At 34.0% G+C, this 20,354-nt stretch overlaps 3 protein-coding genes across 3 annotated transcripts; all 3 read left to right on the top strand.

The window, feature by feature from the left end:
- The first annotated feature begins 6,911 nt into the window (after nucleotides 1-6,911).
- LOC123919435 (F-box/kelch-repeat protein At3g06240-like) lies at nucleotides 6,912-8,258 on the top strand. The gene has a single exon (XM_045971353.1). It carries the CDS (start codon nucleotides 6,942-6,944, stop codon nucleotides 8,061-8,063), a length of 1,122 nt encoding a protein of 373 aa, XP_045827309.1. The 5' UTR covers nucleotides 6,912-6,941; the 3' UTR covers nucleotides 8,064-8,258.
- Nucleotides 8,259-11,930: 3,672 nt separating this feature from the next.
- Nucleotides 11,931-13,439, top strand: LOC123919436 (F-box/kelch-repeat protein At3g06240-like). Its single transcript, XM_045971354.1, has one exon. The coding sequence runs from the start codon at nucleotides 12,181-12,183 to the stop codon at nucleotides 13,288-13,290; it is 1,110 nt and encodes a 369-aa protein (XP_045827310.1). The 5' UTR covers nucleotides 11,931-12,180; the 3' UTR covers nucleotides 13,291-13,439.
- Nucleotides 13,440-16,539: 3,100 nt separating this feature from the next.
- LOC123923159 (F-box/kelch-repeat protein At3g06240-like) lies at nucleotides 16,540-18,119 on the top strand. The gene has a single exon (XM_045975827.1). It carries the CDS (start codon nucleotides 16,709-16,711, stop codon nucleotides 17,915-17,917), a length of 1,209 nt encoding a protein of 402 aa, XP_045831783.1. The 5' UTR covers nucleotides 16,540-16,708; the 3' UTR covers nucleotides 17,918-18,119.
- Nucleotides 18,120-20,354: the final 2,235 nt, after the last annotated feature.

Here is a 20,354-nt window from a genome sequence, read left to right as displayed (position 1 = left end):
CACATCGGTTGCGAGATGGCCTGAATATATGTTTATAAACTAGAGGTGATCCTCACCATACAAACCGGTTTTGTCAGAATGAGTTAGACCCAACTCCCAATTACTAAGATGGTAACAGAGTCTCCACGATCCGCTGGGCTGCCTGCTATCAAGTTCTGGTCGGGTCATCCACCTTTCATATCTGCGCCTCAAGCCCATAGCGCTTGGTGCGACGAGGTGTTAAGAAGTCCCACATCGGTTGCGTGATGACCTTAATATGTGTTTATAAAGTGAGGGCAATCATCACCTTACAGGTCAGTTTTGTAAAGATGAGTTAGGCCCAATACCCAATTCTAAGATGATATCAAAACGGAGGAAGATCGATACAATATGTGGACACACTCTGTATGCTATCACGAAGAGTGAAATGGTTCCAATTCCACATCCAAGTGTGCGGTCGAAATCAGCATATTCTAAGGATGAGAATAGGTCTTTAGTCAATTTTACATGAACCTGTAATAGTAGCATTTAAGGAGATATATAATAGAATCATTCAAAACCTATGAAGCACCAACACCTCAATTATTAGGCATGTCGCGGTGTCCGACACGTGTCGGTGTCCGACATTCGTATGACACTCGTACAACACGTGTCGGATAGCTCGTATCGGTTTCAGAAAAAATTCAATTTTTTCTTCACTTTGACACTCCTTTGATCGGTGTCTGACACCTTTAAGACACTCATATAACACGTGTCGCACAAATGTCCCAACAATAATTATGTTTTCTTTGCTTATACTCTCCTTAGACACATATCAAACATATCTTCAAGAGTTAAAGATGTGCTGAAACAACAATATTGATCAATGAGGGATTGAAAACATTACATTTTGATTATAATATTTTTAGTTTTTCGATCGTAGATAGATAAATAAAAGTAAAATACTATCCTATCTTGTTTTAAATTTTTTTTTTTAAAAAATAATTTGCTAAAATTAGATTTACATGTATATATTTTGATTCTCAATTTATATGTTTTATAAATATGTAGCGGTGTCGATGTCCTATATTTTTTACATTAGCAGTGTCGCGGTGTCCGTGTTACTGTAGCCTGTCCAGCCCTTAAGTTTGCTAGAGCGGCCATTTCTTGGGCTAATCGCTATTATCTTGAAAGGATACCTACTTGTATTGAAACTATTTTGATTAATGAAATGTTTTAAGTTTGTGTTTGTAAAAAAAAAAAAAAACTATAGCCTGTTGATTGTTCTTCAATATTACTCCCTCCGTCCCAAAAAGAATGACCCAGTTGACCGAAACACGCATGCCAATGCATAACTTTGGCGACTAATATCTTTAATTGTATAATAGTAAAAATTATAAAAAATTGATATTTTGAAAATACTCATCGAGACGAATCTAACAACATCTTATATGTTAATATTTATTTTTATTTATTAGTAGAAAAATATGGTCAAAATAATATATATGAATAGTGCATATATTCAAAATTGGTCATTCTTTTTGGGACGGAGGGAGTATGAATTACGGTTTTTTATTGGAGTTTGTGATATCGTGTAGCCTGTTTTTTATTGGGTGAAGTGTGATGACAAAGGACCGTTGCTAGAGCATCACACCTACGTTTATGTTCTAATTTATTTGATGTGTTTATGTTCTAAAATGTAACACTATCCACACATCCTTTTCTCTACTTAAATTTGCAGAGTCCCTATATCAGTAAGAAATACTACTATAGGGGGATGAGTGATGAATATAAAGGAATAAATTTATATATTAGTGTATTTTATCCACTTTGAAGCCATGCTTTCTTATCTGTATTGAAGTCATTATATAGCATGATTTGGCCCTAATGTGTTCAATTTAATATGCCCTGTTATGTCACAACATAATTGTTTGGTAGAATCCAATTCAACATAAATTAGACAATATACTGTTCTAAAATCAGCAGTGTAATATTTGTTTTTCAAAATTATATATAGGATTGGGTCAAGTAGGTAACAATGGTTTGCATATGTGATGTTATCAATTCCTTTGATGCCATACATAGTCAATCTGTTAACAAATTTTTTGGTGATCATTGAAAATTGTAAAACTATCGTCAGCTTCTGGAGGTAACAAACTATCAAGAGGCTTGGGATTTTCATATCTTGGGTGATATTTGCTTATTTCTTGTGCTAATAGTATCTGTACACTTCTTTTGTTGTAATGTATTGGCATAAATTCCCTTGATAGAAACCAAAAGGCAAGGCCATTGTTTCAACTATAAATGTTGATTCTACATTTACAGGTAGGTTTTGAATGTTGATACAATTCTGATAATGAAATGGTATCGGAGCATACAAAGTTACTTTACGCCTTATGCGGCGATCTATATGAACCACAACCAAGGAATGAAAATAATTTGGTCCATTAGAATAGGTAAATTAGCAATGTCTCCCCAAACATAATGTTATTTCTCGAAAGTCAACTGCTCCGAGGGATAGCCAACCATATTAAGTGACGAACCTTCTTGTTTATCAAAAAAAAAAAAGTGACGAACCTTCTCCCCTTAACTCTCTGTAATCTACGAATGTTCATTGACTGGCTCAAAGGATTGACCATCGTAGTCCATATAGAAAGAGTGCTCAACAATGAACTTGTGAAGAGTACCGGACAAGATTGAGCTCTACTATATATATATATATATATATATATATATATATATATATATATATATATATATATATATATATATATATATATATATATATATAGGGGAAGGATCAAATTACACCGGTGTAATTTTATCAATAATTACACTCATTAACAACCCTTGATTTTATTTTGATCTAGTGGCTATTAATTAGTCACTTATAAAATCTCAACATTCTATATTAATAAATTAAAAGATCTCTTTTTTTTCTCTTACCCTCTTTTTCTTTCCTTTTTGGTTTTTATTACACCTTACTCTTCTATTGTGCTGCCATATTCCGCCAAACTGTCGAAATCCCTTTCTTGCAACTTGCTACAAGCATCACTAACGTTGCTCAAAACATGGTCAATTTTCAAGTATATAATGTTATATAATTTTATGATTTTTTACAAATAGCATAAAATGAAGTTTTTCGTATATTTAAGAAATGTCTAGTATATATAGTAGTACTTTGCATATTTGAGTAGCATGCACTAATTTTCCAAAGCATTTACTCATTAAAAGAATTAGGCACCTTTCGTACCAAATCATTCCTTCACATTAACTAAATTATTTTTTACATAATACCTTCACTAATATTGAATCACCCGTGCGATGCAATATAAGTACATATATGTTCCTATGATAATAAATTGGACAAAAAATAAATTGTACAAAAGTATGCCCAAAAATAATAGATGATAAGCCAAACAGAGAAAAATAATAACCAAAGGAGAAATTAAAAAAGGAAGGTAAAGAAATAAAAAAAGGAAAGTTTTTAATTTATGATTGGAGTTATATGAGTCTATAATAACCACTAGATCAAAATAAAATCAAGGGATATTAATGAGTGTAATTTTTTTAAAGTTACACCGGTGTAATTTGATCCCTCCCCATATATATATATATATATATATATATATCATCATCTTAATCAAATGAACCAAACCAAAGAGAAACAAAAAAAACAGTCGCAGAGGGAAAAGGCACATGATGAAGACGAATCCACTGCAGTATCTTCCTCATGAATTGATAATCCAAATCCTGCTGAGGTTACCAGTCGGTACTTTTCCAAAGTAAATTCATCTTGGACAAAGACTCTAGTTCTTCCTATTGATGGCATTCCCAGTCGGTACTTTTCCCCATTGTGTTGTACAAAAAGTGGTGATATCGTTGGAACAGATGGTAGTATGGGATTGATGAAGTATGATGACAAAGGACAGTTGCTAGAGCATCACTCCTATTGTAATGATCCATGTGAATCCCTAGCGATCATGTATACAGATTCTCTACTTTCAGTCCCTACTTTGTTAATCGAGCTTAAGAAAATGACACAAACAATAAAAACAAGAAGAAGAATAAGAAGCACAAGAAGAATGAGATTATGAAATACCATTTACTTGGTATCTATCTATTATATATAAAAGTTAGTTATACTAGTTAATTTAACTAGTCATTGTTCTTTCTCATTGGCTATATAAGCCTTATGTACTCCTTCATATAATTTTCTCTTTCAATATTAATATAAAAGTTAGTTTTTTTTTTATACTTTTCTCTTATCACCGAGTTCTATCAAGAATAGTAATACAGTATTAGTGTCAGGTTTAACTCCAGTGTGTAAGGATTGGATTCCTCTTATTTAAGGCATAGGCATTTGGTGAGTGTTAAGAGTATAGATGGTTAGTTAATCAACTAGAGTTAGTTGATAGATTACCAAGTTGGTTAGGAGATTAGAAAGTTAGTTACTCCAAATAGGTTCTATAAATAAGCTACTCCATTGTACATTTTAATCATTCTTTTATCAATCTATATTCATTCAATATGAATTTCTATGAGTATCTTCCTCATGAATACTCTTATGCACTCTATCTTGCCGACATCTATGATCTTTATCCCTTCGATTCCATGATTCATAACAGTGAGTGTTTTAAGCATTACCTTTTTTCTCTTATATAACATGTTTGAGATGTCTTCAAATTGTGCCTGCCGTTTTGGGATGATCCTGATAAGTAAGGGTACAATGACCTAAAACACTCACCAAATGCCTATGCCTTAAATAAGGTAACACCTTCAAAGTCTGATCACTGATTTTGCTCAAACTCTTCTGCTTTTGTTTTACAAAGACTAATCATGACCATTGAACCATCATTGAGCCTACCTTTTATATACTTGTCTTTGTGATTGTTCTCCTATTTGATTCGATGGATCAAAGTTGTTGGTTGCATCTTCAATTTCTTCTATTGTGAAAATGCTGTAAGGTGGTAATTCAAGTGCAGCTAGCTTCGATCATTAGCTGAGGAACAATACTTCTTGCATAGATATTTAGTCTTGACTCTCTTGAATATGCAGTGACAGAAACTCTATCATCAACAGATCTATTTATTTTACTATTTGCTCTTTTTTCTTTGGACTTTCTCAAAATGAACAGAAATAATAGAATCAAAAGCCCTGCAATTCCTACAAAAGTAACAAAACCTCCAGTAATACCAATTATTAGTCCTATAGTTGCTTCTTTGATTCCTTCTATCCCTCAAATCTCGGCTTAGCGACTAAGGTCGTCAATTTCTTGCAATATGAAAATAAATGCTGATCACTAAAACTTCTAGTTGACACAATTACCAGATTAAACGATTGTTCGATTCAAGGAACTTGAATCATTTCAGGATGGCAATTTTTCTACAGATTAAGCTACAGATATATTCACACAGAAATTGAACCACTTAATTGATTTGAAGCCAAGTTTAGGTGGTGTAGGAAAGAGAGAATAGAAATGATGGAATGTTTCCAAATATTTCATTGGAAGAGATGTCAAATAGCTGAAGTTCTCAAAATGTATGAGTTAGTGAGGAATTTGAGTTTCAATGAGTTATTATTTCTCAAGATAATATATACTCACAAGATTGCTCTCTATTAAAGGGAATTCAAGGCCTAATCTCTTTAAGAGAGATTAAGCTTTTGAGATTAGGTACACTTCCATTGAAAACATTATCGGTAGAAACAAGACTGTTATAGAGGTCTCACTTTGCCGGTCTATCTCAATATTCAGGTCTCACTTTCCATGATTATGGTAATAGACCCCAACAAACCAAGTGAAAACAATGACAAAACCTTCATATTTGAAAGCAATGGAGATTTTTTCTGAAGAGTTTCATTAGAAGTCCAAGAAACTGGCATTGTTCTTTGAAAATTGAGGAGCTCTTGTTTCCAATGATTGTTAATTTTGTTACAAGACCCTTTGCTCATTAATTTTGCCATAAGATCCTTTGAGCAAACAATCTTAATAGGAACTCTTCTCCTATGAAACCTACCGTTGATTTTTTATTTTTTTTATAAGACTTATATTAGTTTAATTTAATCTATTTTCTTTTTCGTATTTCATATGTTTCAAATATAATCAATATTGTCGCTCAAATGGTGGCTACCAGAGACATTATTTGAGTGGTCGGGGTTCGAACCCCGATTTCAGGTTTACATGTGTGAGAGTCTAGCCACTAGGCTACTTGACCGAAAAAAAATATAATCGATAATTGAGTAAAAAAATATATATAATCGATAATTGTCATTATAATTTTTTTTTATAAGATGTCATTATAAAATATTAATTTTTAATGTGTTATATTTTGAATTCAAATCTATTATTTATTTCATCAAAAAATCAAAAAATTATTTTATAGTGTTTTTATAGTACTAATATTTAATTGAGTCAAAAAAATATATTTAATTAAAAAAAATTACAATTTATAATTTAGATTTTTTTTTTTGTTCGAACCTCTAACATATCGGATTTTTTTAGTTTGTCATCCAAAATCAAATCGAATGGGATGGATAGCTCAACTGGTTAAGCTAGTTGAGCTAAGGGTTAAAAAGTTGGAAGGTATAAGGTTAAGTTCTGACAATCTGAGGAGTGTTAAAAACTAACATAACCTATGAAGCACGGACACCGGACACGACACGGACACTGACACGTCAATACCGATAAAAATTTGGAAAAATGACATAATTTAGTGTAATCATAAGTGTCGGTGTCGGGCACGGACACGCCTAATCGGAAGAATATCGGTGCTTCCTAATATAAGGAATGTCGGTGCTTCCTAAAACATAATATTATAATATCCTAACAATTTGCTTATATATATAAAAAAAAAATAATCAAAGTGCAAATGAATTTATTTTTAAAATAAGTTTTTGTCTCAAAACCTATATAAACCAACCCTACAACCCTAAAAACTAAAATGAGGGTTTGTCCGGACAAAACATACAGCAGTATCTTCCTCATGGAGACGATGATGAACACACCACTGTATCTTCCTCATGAATTGATCATACAAATTCTTATGAGATTACCAGTCAAATCTCTTATACGTTTCAAATGTGTTTGTAAGTTATGGTTAACTCTTATCTCTGATCCTTATTTTGCAAATTCACATTTTGAAATAACCGCCGCAACACACACTCATAGAATTATGTTCATATCAACTTCACCTCCTTATCAAATTCAATCTATAGATTATGAAGCATCGTTACGTTCTGCTTATGCTTCACCGAGCCTTAATTTTCTGCTTCCCCAAACTCATCCAGATATTGAAATTATAGGTTCATGTAGAGGATTTATACTTTTGCACTGTTCTTCGGAATTTCACATATGGAATCCATCCACTGGAGTTCATAAAGAAATACCTTTGTCTCCCAATGATTCCCATTTAGATGTTAAATATTTATGTTATCTATATGGTTTTGCTTATGACCAGTCGAGAGATGATTACTTGGTGTTTTCAATGTCATATGATACAACCTTAGCTAATGATAATATTTCATCACATTTGGAGTTTTTCTCGTTGAGAGATAATACGTGGAAAGAAATTGAGGGTACTCACCTCCCTTATATGCATAACTCCGATCTTCTAAGAGTAGGGTCGCTCTTTAATGAGGTAATTCATTGGTTGGCTTTTCGTAATGATACATCGATGGATGTTATTGTTGCCTTTGATTTAAAGGAATGGAAAGTTTTAGATATACATCTGCCTGATGAGTTTGAAGGTGAACTTGACGATAGTGGTTTGTGGGTATTTGGAGAATTTTTCAGTCTATGGGCTACAGATCATTTTGATAGAAAGGGTACAGTTGAAATATGGGTGATGAAAGAATACAAAGTGCATTCGTCTTGGATTAAGACTCATGTTGTTTCTTTGGATGACATTCACATTCTCATTCATTCCCCTTTGTGCTCTACAAAAAGTGGTGATATTATTGGAGCCGATGATGGAAAAGTGGTTAAGTATAATGACAAAGGACAATGGCTAGAGTCTTACTGCTATTTTAATGATAGAGGCGGATCCGAAGTGGCTCTTTATGTCGAGTCCCTGCTTTCACTCCCTGCTAACAATGAACAAGCTTAAGAAGATGACGCATACAAGGAGAATAATGAGGCTTTGAAATATTGGTTTGAAATTTGTAATATGCTTATTGGAAATATCGAAAGCTTTGTTTGTGTCATTCACTTTTATTTAATATTTATGCACGATTGAGTTCTGATATATGTTGTGGTCACTGGTCAGTGGTCTCCACTTGAAATTGTTTTATATGGTAAATTAGTCTGACGAGTTTATGCATGTTGGTCAAGATCAAAATCATAATTAGTTTGCAGATCTGTATCAGTTGGAACTGCTTCTAGAGAAAGTGGTCTTTAAAATCTACAATAGAATCATATATTAATTTTACATGCTTAAAAAACTGTGACTTGCAAAGTGAAACAAAGGTATACAGTGTTACAGTGGTTTATAAAACTTGTATCAGGTTTTATATTTTCAAACCGAATCGGTTTCAAAAGAATTGTACATGTGCAAACCAAACTTAACTAGTACACTATGAGCTTATATGGATTGACTTATTTGAATTTATATATTGACGTATCACGTATGTTTTGTGCGATTGTTTGTGAGAACTCAAAAAAGACTTATGACATTGCTCATAAGTTGTTTTCAGCTTACTTTCATAAGTTTTCTAAGATGGCTTATGAATACAGCTCATAGCTTATAAAGAAACAATTTTATTTTATTTTATTTTTTGCTATAAATTATGAGTTTTTCCTGCAGCTTGAATGTCAATGGCAGTTCAAGTCCTTATTTTATTTTTTGTTTGAATTTTTTGCTACTTTATTTTATTTTGTTTGAAGATTGATAATAGGAACCTGGGAGTACATGTGATGGGCTGGTCTGGACATTCAAGTGCTTAGGCCTTTAATTAACGAACAAAATGTGGTTTGTTATTAAGGCTTACATATGGCATTTCAGGTGCTTGCTGCATAATTATGCAGAAAAAGATCGTTGAACAAATTTGTTATCAATTTAAAGACTTGTAGGCTCAAATTTGATTTGTACTTTTAAGCTCAAATTTGGTAAAGAGGATTAGGAAGCCCAAATGATGATTTGGACAAAACTGAGTTGTAATTTCCTTTCTTATCAAATTTCTCATGCTTTAAATCTCTAATATGGTTGTTTAAAAAAAAAATCTCTAATATGGTTTAGACAAAACTCGAGGACTATAACCAACTTGAAGGATTTTCGTGTTCAATGGAGTATTGATAATGGGGAGTTACTTTTGCCGCCCTACCATTTTCTTAAACATTGTCCCCTACTTAATAGGGCGCGCGAGTAGCTGGTATGGTGGCAAAAGTAACTCCCTTGATAATGTGTGTTTTAACAGCTCTTTATGTTAACTTGTTTGCTGCTGTTTATATTAAATCTACATTTTCTGGTTTGTATTGCTTCAATCTATCTATGCAATGCAGAAGCTTAATTCTAGTAGACAAAGGGGTGAATTTCGAAAACCATTGGTGCATATGACAACTGATGCTTTCATTTGTTATTTTTTGTGAAGGAATTTTAGCCTGAATTAGGAAGCAAAAATGTGTGTACCTGTTATTATGAAAATCATGGGTGACTGCATTTGTAGTGTATAATATATGTATGACACTTCATTTGTACTATGAGCTGTTGCACCTATTTTTTTGGTTTGAACAATGTGGGATTTCAATAGTATGAATTGAAAGTTAACTGGTTTGGTAGTTGCTACATGGAGAGATTGTGTATTCATATTAGTACTCTTCATGAATATTGAATTAGATTGGTAATATCTAAAATATACTAATTTCTATGCAAATTAAAAATTATTTGCTGCTTCTGTTCGATAGTTTCAATTGTGCTGTGCTTGATGTTATGGATTGACATATAAAATGATTTTGATGCATGCTGCCAAAACATTTCGATGACTTGTAGCTATATTTTGACTCACTAATATCAGGCTTGAGCTTTGACTCACCTAAAGAGAATTGAAATTTTTCAGAGAGGAAATTGGTGATGGAATTTTATCATACATGAAATTTGATGTAATGTTCGTTTTTATGGTAATGGACCCCCCAAACCAAGTGACACAAATGACAAAACCTTCATATCTGAAATCTTTGTCAAAAAACAGTAAAGAGAGAATCAATAGTGTTTTTCTGAAAGAATTTGAATTCCAAGAAACTGGCATTGTTCTTTGAAAAATTGAGAAGTTCTTGTTTCAAATGATTGTTAATTTTGTTAAATGACCCTTTGAGCAAACAATCTTGAGTTAAGGTGATGGAAGAGGATGTTGCAGAAGTTTGTGAGATTGGTCCATCCTTGAAGAACTTGAGGATATTCAAGAAGCATTTGAACTTGAAGAAGAATTCTACTTTCACTTGTTAATTGTGCATTTGGAATTGGAGCAAGTCGCACAAGAATAATTGCAATGATTTCTATTTTCTAGTAACAAGAAGCATAAAGAAACAAAAAAAATCTTCATACTCTGAGGCTTAAATTTCTACATTAAGACATATTAAGAATGTTAATTATTATAGGCATTGCAAGACGAATTTAATTCTTACACACCGGAGCTTAACCTGGCTCTGATATCATTGCGCCACTGCAATCAATAAGGTATTGGAGATTAATATGACGAGCAACTATGCCGACTGATCTGATGTAATATCTCATAATCTGATGTAATATCTCATAAAATGTTTATTGGTCAACTATTTGTAATATGGTAAGTCTTAATTTGTCATGTCTTGTGGTTTTATTCTTAGATTTTGATTTCTTTGATCACTATTGGCTGATCTGTCACTGTATCACACCTCTTTTCTTTTTCATTGCACATATCAGCATTTCCTTATCAAGATGAAAATCTGATGGGACTCGAGTTTGGTTGAAATATAAGTCTCGATCAAACCAGTTTCTGTATTGGCCTTGTTATTTTTGTCGGAGCATGTATATATGTTTTTATTTAAGGCTGTGGAAGCAACCTTTTTGCCCGATTGAATTACAGAGGACCTTATTCTGGTGTTTGCCTATTTCAGGTTAGCAAGAATAGCCGAGTGTTTTGCTGGGTTCCCGTGGTTGGCTTTGTCAGACTGGTGTTTGCCTATTAACAAAAAAATGTTTGCCACAATATATGTATGAACATTTAATCATACGTTTCCTATATTTGATGCATTCCTGTAGTTTATTTCTCAGCTCTCAATGCTAATATAGCTAACTGTCTTAGATCACAGATCATTTGGAACCCATATTCACAAGAAGAATATGAAAGTAACAACAGAATCCGAATGCAAGGTATTCGGTATACTTTGAAGTCTCAAAGATTATTGTCTCACAATAGCTTCGACTCTTTTGAGAACTCTTAGTAGTGTGTGAGACATCTGGCGTCTGATAATGAGTCTGATACCAACGCTTGCTCCGTCGTTTTGGCAGAGCTTTAGGAAATTCACATGGGTCTAGAGCTAGATCTAAATTATGATTTTAACTTTATGAGGTGATCGTAGAATCAGATTCAGAGAAAGCAGTTGAACTAATAGTGAAAGGGTGTAGAAGAGGACATTCTTGTTGTCACATAGTTTTTCATATTTCTAATTCGCATGTTAAATTTATGTGTTACAAGTTTCAATATGTCTATCGTGAGACCAACAAAGTTGTATACGCTTTTGCTAATTTTGGGTTGAATAGGTCTGATGCCCTTAAGATTAAGATTTTCTTCGTAGTTACCAACTTCGTCTCTTGTGGTATGTTAGTTGATAAGAGCTTTGTCACCCATTTTGGGGTTTTCTAGTTTTCGTTGTTCTTGTTTCTTTCGTCTTATTGGAGGCATATACAAGAGAAGTCGAAGAAGAAATTGATAGTGTAGCATGGCATTAAAGAAAGTGAAATGATACACATTAATAGCTGGAAAGTGGAAAAAGAAAGTATTTGAGAATTGAAAAAGGCGAAGCAAGGGGAGTGATAAAAGCCGGCTAAGATGGGATTAGTGAGTTACACGTGTTACGTCCCTTTCCAATGCAAGCTATTAATGAATGAGTTAAGATGGCCCCATCCGCGTGTGAATACATTTTGGGCGCGATTAGAAGGGATTAGGGTTTAAGACTAGGGCTTCTAGCCTATCCAAGATTTGGAAATAAGAGAAGAAATCCGAGATAATCGTCGTATAGGAAGAAGGCGCATGGAGACGAAGAAGACACTACCATATCTGCCTGAAGATTTAATCATCAAAATCCTATTGAGGTTGCAAGTGAAATCTCTTATACGTTTCAAGTGCATTTGTAAGTCATGGTTAACTCTTATCTCTGATGCTCATTTTGCAAATTCACATTTTGAAATTATGGCCGCAACACACACTCATAGAATTATGTTCATATCAACTTCACCTCCTCATCAAACTCAATCTATAGATTTTGAGTCATCGTTACGTTCTGCTTCACCGAACCTTAATTTTCTGCTTCCCCAAACTCATTCAGATCTTAAAATTAAAGGTTCATGTAGAGGGTTTATACTTTTGCGCTGTTCTTCAGAATTCCACATATGGAATCCATCCACTGGACTTCACAAACAAATACCTTTGTCTACCAACGATTCATATTTAGATATCAAATGTTTATGTTATCTATATGGTTTTGGGTATGATCAGTCAACAAATGATTACTTGGTGGTTTCAATGTCCTATTCCTATGTACATGATACAGCCACAGATTATATTGTATCACATTTGGAGTTTTTCTCATTGAGAGATAATACATGGAAAGAAATTGAGGGTACTCTCTTCCCTTATCTGAATTTCTCTGATGGTCCACCAGTAGGATCGCTCTTTAAAGAGGTTATTCATTGGTTGGTTTTTCGTGTTGATATATCAATGTATGTTATTGTTGCTTTTGATTTAATGGAAAGGAAACTTTTAGATATGCATCTTCCAGATGAGTTTGACGGTGAACATGACTATACTGGTTTGTGGGTATTTGGAGAATTTCTGAGTGTATGGGCTATGGACTGTGATGACAATAAATTTGAAATATGGGTGATGAAAGAATACAAAGTGCATTCGTCTTGGACTAAGACTCATGTTATTTCTTTAGATGGTATTCCCATTAATTCCCCTTTGTGCTCTACAAAAAGTGGTGATATTATTGGAACATATGATAGTGCTGAACTGATTAAGTATAATGACAAAGGAGAATTTCTAGAGCATACAGCCTATTGTAACGATTCAGGCACATCCCAAATGGCTCTGTATGTCGAATCTCTACTTTCACTCCCTGCTGCCAATGAACAAGCTTAAGAAGATGACACAAACAAGCAGAAGAATGAGGCTGTGAAATATTCTCCTTAACCATTTTCTTGATATTTATAATTATATTGTATTATGTACTCTTGTGTGACAGAATTTGTAGGGTAATATGTGTTGTACTGCATTTGTAGGGTATGTCATGAGTTGATCCAATATGTCTGAATTGGTTAACTATATGTAATATTTATGCATGTATAATTGGATTGAGTTCATATATATGTTGTGGTTACTACTTGGAATTGTTTTAAATGGTAAATTAGTCTGATGAGTTTATGCATGTTGGTCAAGATCAAAATCACAATTAGTTTGCAGAGTTGTATCAGTAGGAACTGCTTCCGGAGAAAATAGTCTTTAAAATCTATAAAAGAAGCATATATTAGTTTTGCATATATGCTGTATAAAAACTGTGACTTGCAAAGTGAAACAAAGGTACACAGTGTCACAGTGGTCTTTCAAATTTCTTAGTCCGTAAACTATCCCTTATTTTTGTTATTTCCACCTTCTCTTAGGTTGGTTTCCATGAGGTAAAGAGTACATCAACATAAGTATAATAATGATTTTCTAACAAAACATTCTCTCTACAAGATGTAACGAACGCTAATAAAAACCGTAATTCATGACATTAAAGTATGATGGTTAGGGTATAGGTTATGTAAAATTCATAAAACTGTATATGCTACCACAAAGAGTGAAATGGTTCAAATTCCACATCCAAGTGTGGGATTAAAATCGGCATGTTCTATGGATGAAAACATGTCTTTGATCAATTTTGCATGAACGTATAATGTGTCTATGGTACATCTAAGGAGATATATAAGATAAGCATTTAAAACTATACTGTAACCATTGTACTTTAATCTTATGAATTACGGTTTATTATTGGAGAACCATGACACATTTCTCATAACGTCCTGTCAATTCAGAATATACCTAGGACAACTCTCCACACAGGGACTCATCACCTTCTCTCCAGACCGCTTAACCGTCTTCATTATTCACGTCGAGTCAACTAGGAACGGTTACAACGAACGTGTTTATATAAGTGTGATCCCTCCCTGTGTCACACTCAGGTACATTTCATCCATATTACACACTCTTTTCCACCTCATTCAGACACCAACTTTAGCGGTTGAATGCTAACTGTTTTTTGCAGGTACCTTGCCTTTCACCACCGAAGAACAACCTTTGTCATGCCATAATCCTCGCATTGCGAATGTCACCATCGACTCATTATAGTTCTATTCCAATTCAGAAAAAAGTTTATTATATGGTGTAGCGAAAACATTATGTTAGATAAATCATTATTAAACTTGTGTTGGTGTTCTACATTTTAGTTTTTCTCTAAATTTGTAGTGTGTACTATATATTTGTTGATTTGTTTCTCTTTTCGGTGCATATGCACAATGTAGGCTTCCTCAAGTCAACCCTCCCCGTCTTTTTATGGTGCTCTCTAATTGTTTCACTCGAGATAGAATTCACACAGCTTCTTCTAGATTTTAGAGTCGTGTAATATGTATAGATAATAGATTTGGATCTCTCCAATTTTCCCTATTTTTCTGAATGAACTGCTCGCCGGCCCCCACCTATATTTCAAAGTGCCCGCTCATTTGATATTAACTATTAACTATAATTCAAAAACAGTTAACCTTCAACCAGCATTTCAAAAATTTAGTAGCTTGATGATGCCTTCCACCAATCTTGTTTGTCTTAGTATTCTGGTATGGGTCACGGACACAGTCCACTTTGGCGACCCAATCAACCAGGTCCATTTTTCATAGGTTGTTCAACCTGTCAGGAGACATCAAGTGCGCCTCACCGTAATATATAAAGTGTCATGCTAAACCGTGTTTCAGACACTTGTTAAGTATACTAAAAAATAAAATTAAAGATAAAGTTAATGTTAGAAAAACAACTTTTTATGTCTTGAAGGTATTGAGTGGACAAGTTAATATGCTTAAATAAGTACCAGGAAACGGTTTAACATTTTAGGGTGAGGGCTCAATTAAGTCCCTCACCGGTGTACCAGTCAATTTGACCATTAGATTAAATAATCTCACATAATCTCATTATTTGTTACCACACCGAATCCAATCTCTCCTCTTTGCTTCCCTTTATTTCTCTCTTCTCAACTTTCTTCATCCTGGGAAAGAAGCACTCATCTCCATCCATGGAATTCAACCTTCAGATCCAAATCCAAATCCAATCTTAAAAAAAAAAAAAACATTATAGGTTTGGTTTGGGTTTTGTGTGAACAATTTTTTCTTCAAAATTAAAGACTGGATTGTGGTAAGAATGAAATGGATTTTGAGAGTAAAAACTTATCATATGCAGGACTTTTAACACTTTGTATTACACTCTTTTCCTTTAATGGCTAGAAAAAATCCCAACCTTCACTTCTACCCTCGTTGTAGGGGTTATTGCTGGGAGATTAGAGAAACATTTCAACATCACCATATAAATATTCATTCTTCACACTTAGTTTAAACAATGAGTTGATAAAGCAGAACCTACAAAATCTATTTATCATTTTATCTTAATTATTTTTCAAGTTTCAGCACAATGATGAATATTATCAATGAATGGACCACAAGTTTGTGTGCCTCAATATTATCAAAATGTTTAATTGTAGGTTGTCTTGTGGTGATTCCATAACCATAAACTAAACTAAATCAGTTAAATTCTTTCTTATGCTAAGATCTACAAGAGCCCTAAAAATATTTCACCATTAAAGCACCTGAAACCCATGTTGAAGCACTATTGCTCGTGAAATTGAATATCCAAATAAAACTCTTCCAAAATTGTGATTTATGTTTTGATTATGTCTCCTCTATATTGCTATGGTAGTTGGGTTTTGAGGAATTTTATAACCAGTATGCAATTGTATTTTGGTCGAATAAAACATGGTAGAATACCAGGGAATGAATGAGGATTGTTTAGCAGGCGGTGCAAGAACGAGATAAAGAGAGAAAAAACGTGAATGATGATGGGAGGAGGACCAGATCCAGTGTGGTAGCAACTAATGATATCATGTAGACTCATTTAATCAAACGGTTAAGTTGACTGGTACACCGGTGAGGGACTTAATTGAGTCCTCACCCTAGACGCCACCATAAATATTATGCTCTTGTCAAAATTTTTGTATTTTTAGAAATTAGTTTAGGATAAAATTAAAATTTTTAGAGATTAGTTTGTAATAAAATTAAGATATTTTGTTCTACACTATGATAACCTAAATTTTTTATGAATAATTTAGAGCAAAACTAAAAAAATCAGAAAAGTGGTATCCGTTGCAAGAGATATATGTATATATAGGGTTGGAATCCAGTCATTTACTTACCCCTCCTCTCTGGAACTTGGAGTCCCGTGTTTATCGATATATAGGGTTTCTCTCTTCCTTTTACAGACCGAAATGAAGAGAAGTAACCGTCGCACGGAGAAAAATATGACACTGCAATATCTTCCTCATGAATTGATCATCCAGATCCTACTGTGGTTACCAGTGAAGTCTCTTATACGTTTCAAATGCGTTTGTAAGTCATGGTTTTCACTTATCTCAGATCCCCATTTTGCAAATTCACATTTTCAACTTTCAACCCGAACACACACTCGTAGAATTCTGTTCATGTCAACTTCACCTCCCCGTAAATCTCAAACTATAAATTTTGAAGCATCTTCGCTTGTCGATGATACTGCTTCTATTTCAAATTACCGTAATTTTGTTCATTTGGACTCTTATTATCGTATTGAAATTAAAGGTTCATGTAGAGGCTTTTTATATTTGCACTGTTTCACTGAACGGGCTCTACCGATGTACTGGATTTATGATATCTACCTATGGAATCCATCCACTGGATTTCATAAAAAAATGCCTTGGTCCCCTTTTGCTTCCAATTTATATAAACAATATTACGTTGATTTCTATGGTTTTGGGTATGACCAGTCAACAGATGATTACTTGCTTGTTACAATGTCATCTCAAGATGACTATAATTGGGCGCCGCTGCCATGCTTGGAGTTATTCTCATTGAGAGCTAATGCGTGGAAACAAATTAAGGATACTCAATTCACTTATACAAGGCCCATTGGCAATGAACATCCCACAACAGGGTTTCTCTTTAATGGGGCTATTCATTGGTTTGCTTATTGTTGTGAATTACGAAGAGATGTTATTGTTGCCTTTGATTTAATGGAAAAGAAACTTTTTAATATACATTTGCCAGGTGATTTTCACCGCGAACTTAACCAATTTGGTTTATGGGTATTTGGAGAATTTCTCAGTCTCTGGGCTGTGTATTATTTTGATGGTCATAACGATGATATTTGTAATCATAGACTTGAGATATGGGTGATGAAAGAATATAAAGTGGATTCACCTTGGACAAAGATTCTTGTTCATTCTTTTGATGACATTTCCCATAAATACTTTTTCCCAATATGTTCAACAAAAAGTGGTGATATTATTGGAAGATATGAGTTTACTTTGGCCAAGTGTGATAACAAAGGACGATTGCTAGAGTATCACTCCTATTTTAACGATCAACGTGGATGCGAAGTCGCTTTGTATACAGAGTCTTTGCTTTCACTCCCTGACAATGAACAAGCTTGGGAAGATGACTGAAACAAGAAGAGCGGGGGTGTGAAATATTCTTCTTTACCTTTTTCTTGATATTTATAATTATATTCTCTTACGTGTTTTACTGCATTTGTGACATGAGCTAGTATGCTATGTGAGTTGATCCAATATGTCATGAAACATATTTTTTAATATTTGTAATATGCTTATTGGGAAATATTGACAACTTAATTGTTTGTGTCGTTCACTGCTATTTGTGCATGTTTAATTGGATTGAGTTCTAATGTATGTTGTGTGCTTGCGATTGTTTTATATGGTAAATTAGTCTTGTGAGTTTTGCACGTTGATCAAGATCAAAATCATAATTACACGACTTACAGCTTATACGAAAACAATTTAACTTTATTTTATCTTTTGTTATAGAAATAGCTATACATATGGGATATAGGAAAAAAGCATTGGAAATAATACATGATTTGAGTTAGTTGGAATGAATGAATTGGAGATAAATTACAGTGAAAATACATGTCCTGGTTATGGAGAGATACTCATAGTACGTACATTGAGAATACGAATCAGAGCAAAAGGTATATAATTGTAATGAGTTTTCCCTGCAGCTTGAATGTCAATGGTTTTTAGAACTATACCTTCATAGTGTCTCCTCAGGTACAGGTAGGTTTTCTTGAACATTGATAATAGGAACCTAGGAGTACATGGGATGGGCTAGTCAAGATATTCAAGTGCTTAAGCCTTTAATTAAGGAACCAAATTTCTTTGTCCGTAAACTATCCTCTGTTTTTGTTATTTCCACCTTCTCTTAGGTTTGGATTCCATGAGGAAAAAGAATGCATCAATATAAGTATAATAATGATTTTCTATCAGAACATTGTCTCAGCAAGATATAATGAACGCCAATAAAAACCATAATTCATAACATTAAAGTACAATGGTTTATGGTATAGTTATGAATGCTTATCTTATATATCTCCTTAAATATACCATAGATACATTATAGGTTCATGTAAAATTGATTGAAGACCTGTTTTCATCCTTAGAATAATGCCGATTTTGATCGCACGCTTGAATGTGGAGCCAATCAACAATGGCGCATTCCTCATAAGGTTCGTTCAGCCTGTCAGTATAGAATATACCTAGGGCACCTCTCCATACAGGAACTCATCACCTTCTCTCCAGACCGTTGGATCATCCTCTAACTGTCTTCAGCATCTCACGCCTGATCAACCAGGGACGGTTACGATGATCGTGTTTATATAAGCGTGATTTGTCCCCGTGCCACGCCATTCAGACACTAACTTGAGCGTTGGAGTGCTAACCTTTTCTTGCAGGTATCTTCCCTTTCACCGAAGAACAACCTTTGCCGTGCCAGAATCATTGCACTGCAAATTTCACCATCAACTCATTGTTCTATTCCAATTCAGAACAGAGTTTATTATGTCTTGTAGCGAAAACATTATGTTAGATCTAATCATTATTATACTTGTGTTGGTGTTCTACATTTTAGTTTTTCTCTTAATTTGTAGTTTGTTTGTTGATTTGTTTCTCTTTTCAGTACAAATGCACAATGTGGGCTTCCTCAAGTCAACCCTCCCCCTCTTTCTATGTTTCGCTCGAGATAGAATTCATAAAGCTTCTTCTAGATTTCAGAGTCGTATAATATGTATAGTAGATAGTAGATTCCTCCTTGTTGTTTTCATCTTAATGTTTTACTTTTATATTTAAGTGCAATTATGGAAGTATACACATGAACAATCTTCATGGTTGTTGATGTAAATATAAACTTTTTGAGTGAGACAAGGTATTTCCAGGATTCATTCACACATGGGAAATCACTTTCTTTCCTTGTCTAATGAATGAACTGCTGCCCCCACCTATAATTCCAAGTGCCACTGTCGTTTGATATTAACTAAAGAATTCAAAGACAGATAACCTTCAACCAGCATTTCAAAAATTTAGTAGCTTGATGATGCCTTCCATCAATCTTGTTTGTCTTAGTATTTGTTCTAGACTGGGTCACGTCCCACTTCCCCGGCCCAATCAACCAAGGACCATTCCTCATAGTCTCGCTCAACTTGCCAGACTAAGAGACGTCCAGTGTGCCTCACCACAATAGCGCGCCCCTTTCGCAGTGGATTATCTTGTCTCCCACATCTCACACCGGAATTTTAGAGACATATAAGCTTGACCCTGAGTCACGCCCAAGTAACATTGACATATTCATACTTTACACACGGACTTAGCGATGGAGTGGTAACCCTTCTTGTTGGTGCATTCCCCAGTCATCATAGTTGTGACTTCTGATCCATTCATAATAGTATCATTTATCCTACCTATCTTTAACGTGTTCATCTCAAAGAGTTCACTGACTTCTACGGTTGGGTTTAATGTTTGCATCAAAGTTTTAGTTAAATTGACATATGACCTCTAATAAAGGGTTTACTTGATCAATTCCGCCAAATGTGGC

Source organism: Trifolium pratense, linkage group LG4 (genome assembly GCF_020283565.1).
Source record: "Trifolium pratense cultivar HEN17-A07 linkage group LG4, ARS_RC_1.1, whole genome shotgun sequence".
In the NCBI taxonomy this organism is placed as follows: domain Eukaryota; kingdom Viridiplantae; phylum Streptophyta; class Magnoliopsida; order Fabales; family Fabaceae; genus Trifolium; species Trifolium pratense.
The sequence above is the reverse complement of the archived record's forward strand: the minus strand, read 5'-3'. Positions and strand labels throughout refer to the sequence as shown.

Bases quoted from the DNA above. Each gene is read 5' to 3' on its own strand.
- LOC123919435 (XM_045971353.1), top strand. From the start codon at position 6,942: ATGGAGACGATGATGAACACACCACTGTATCTTCCTCATGAATTGATC.
- LOC123919436 (XM_045971354.1), top strand. From the start codon at position 12,181: ATGGAGACGAAGAAGACACTACCATATCTGCCTGAAGATTTAATCATC.
- LOC123923159 (XM_045975827.1), top strand. From the start codon at position 16,709: ATGAAGAGAAGTAACCGTCGCACGGAGAAAAATATGACACTGCAATAT.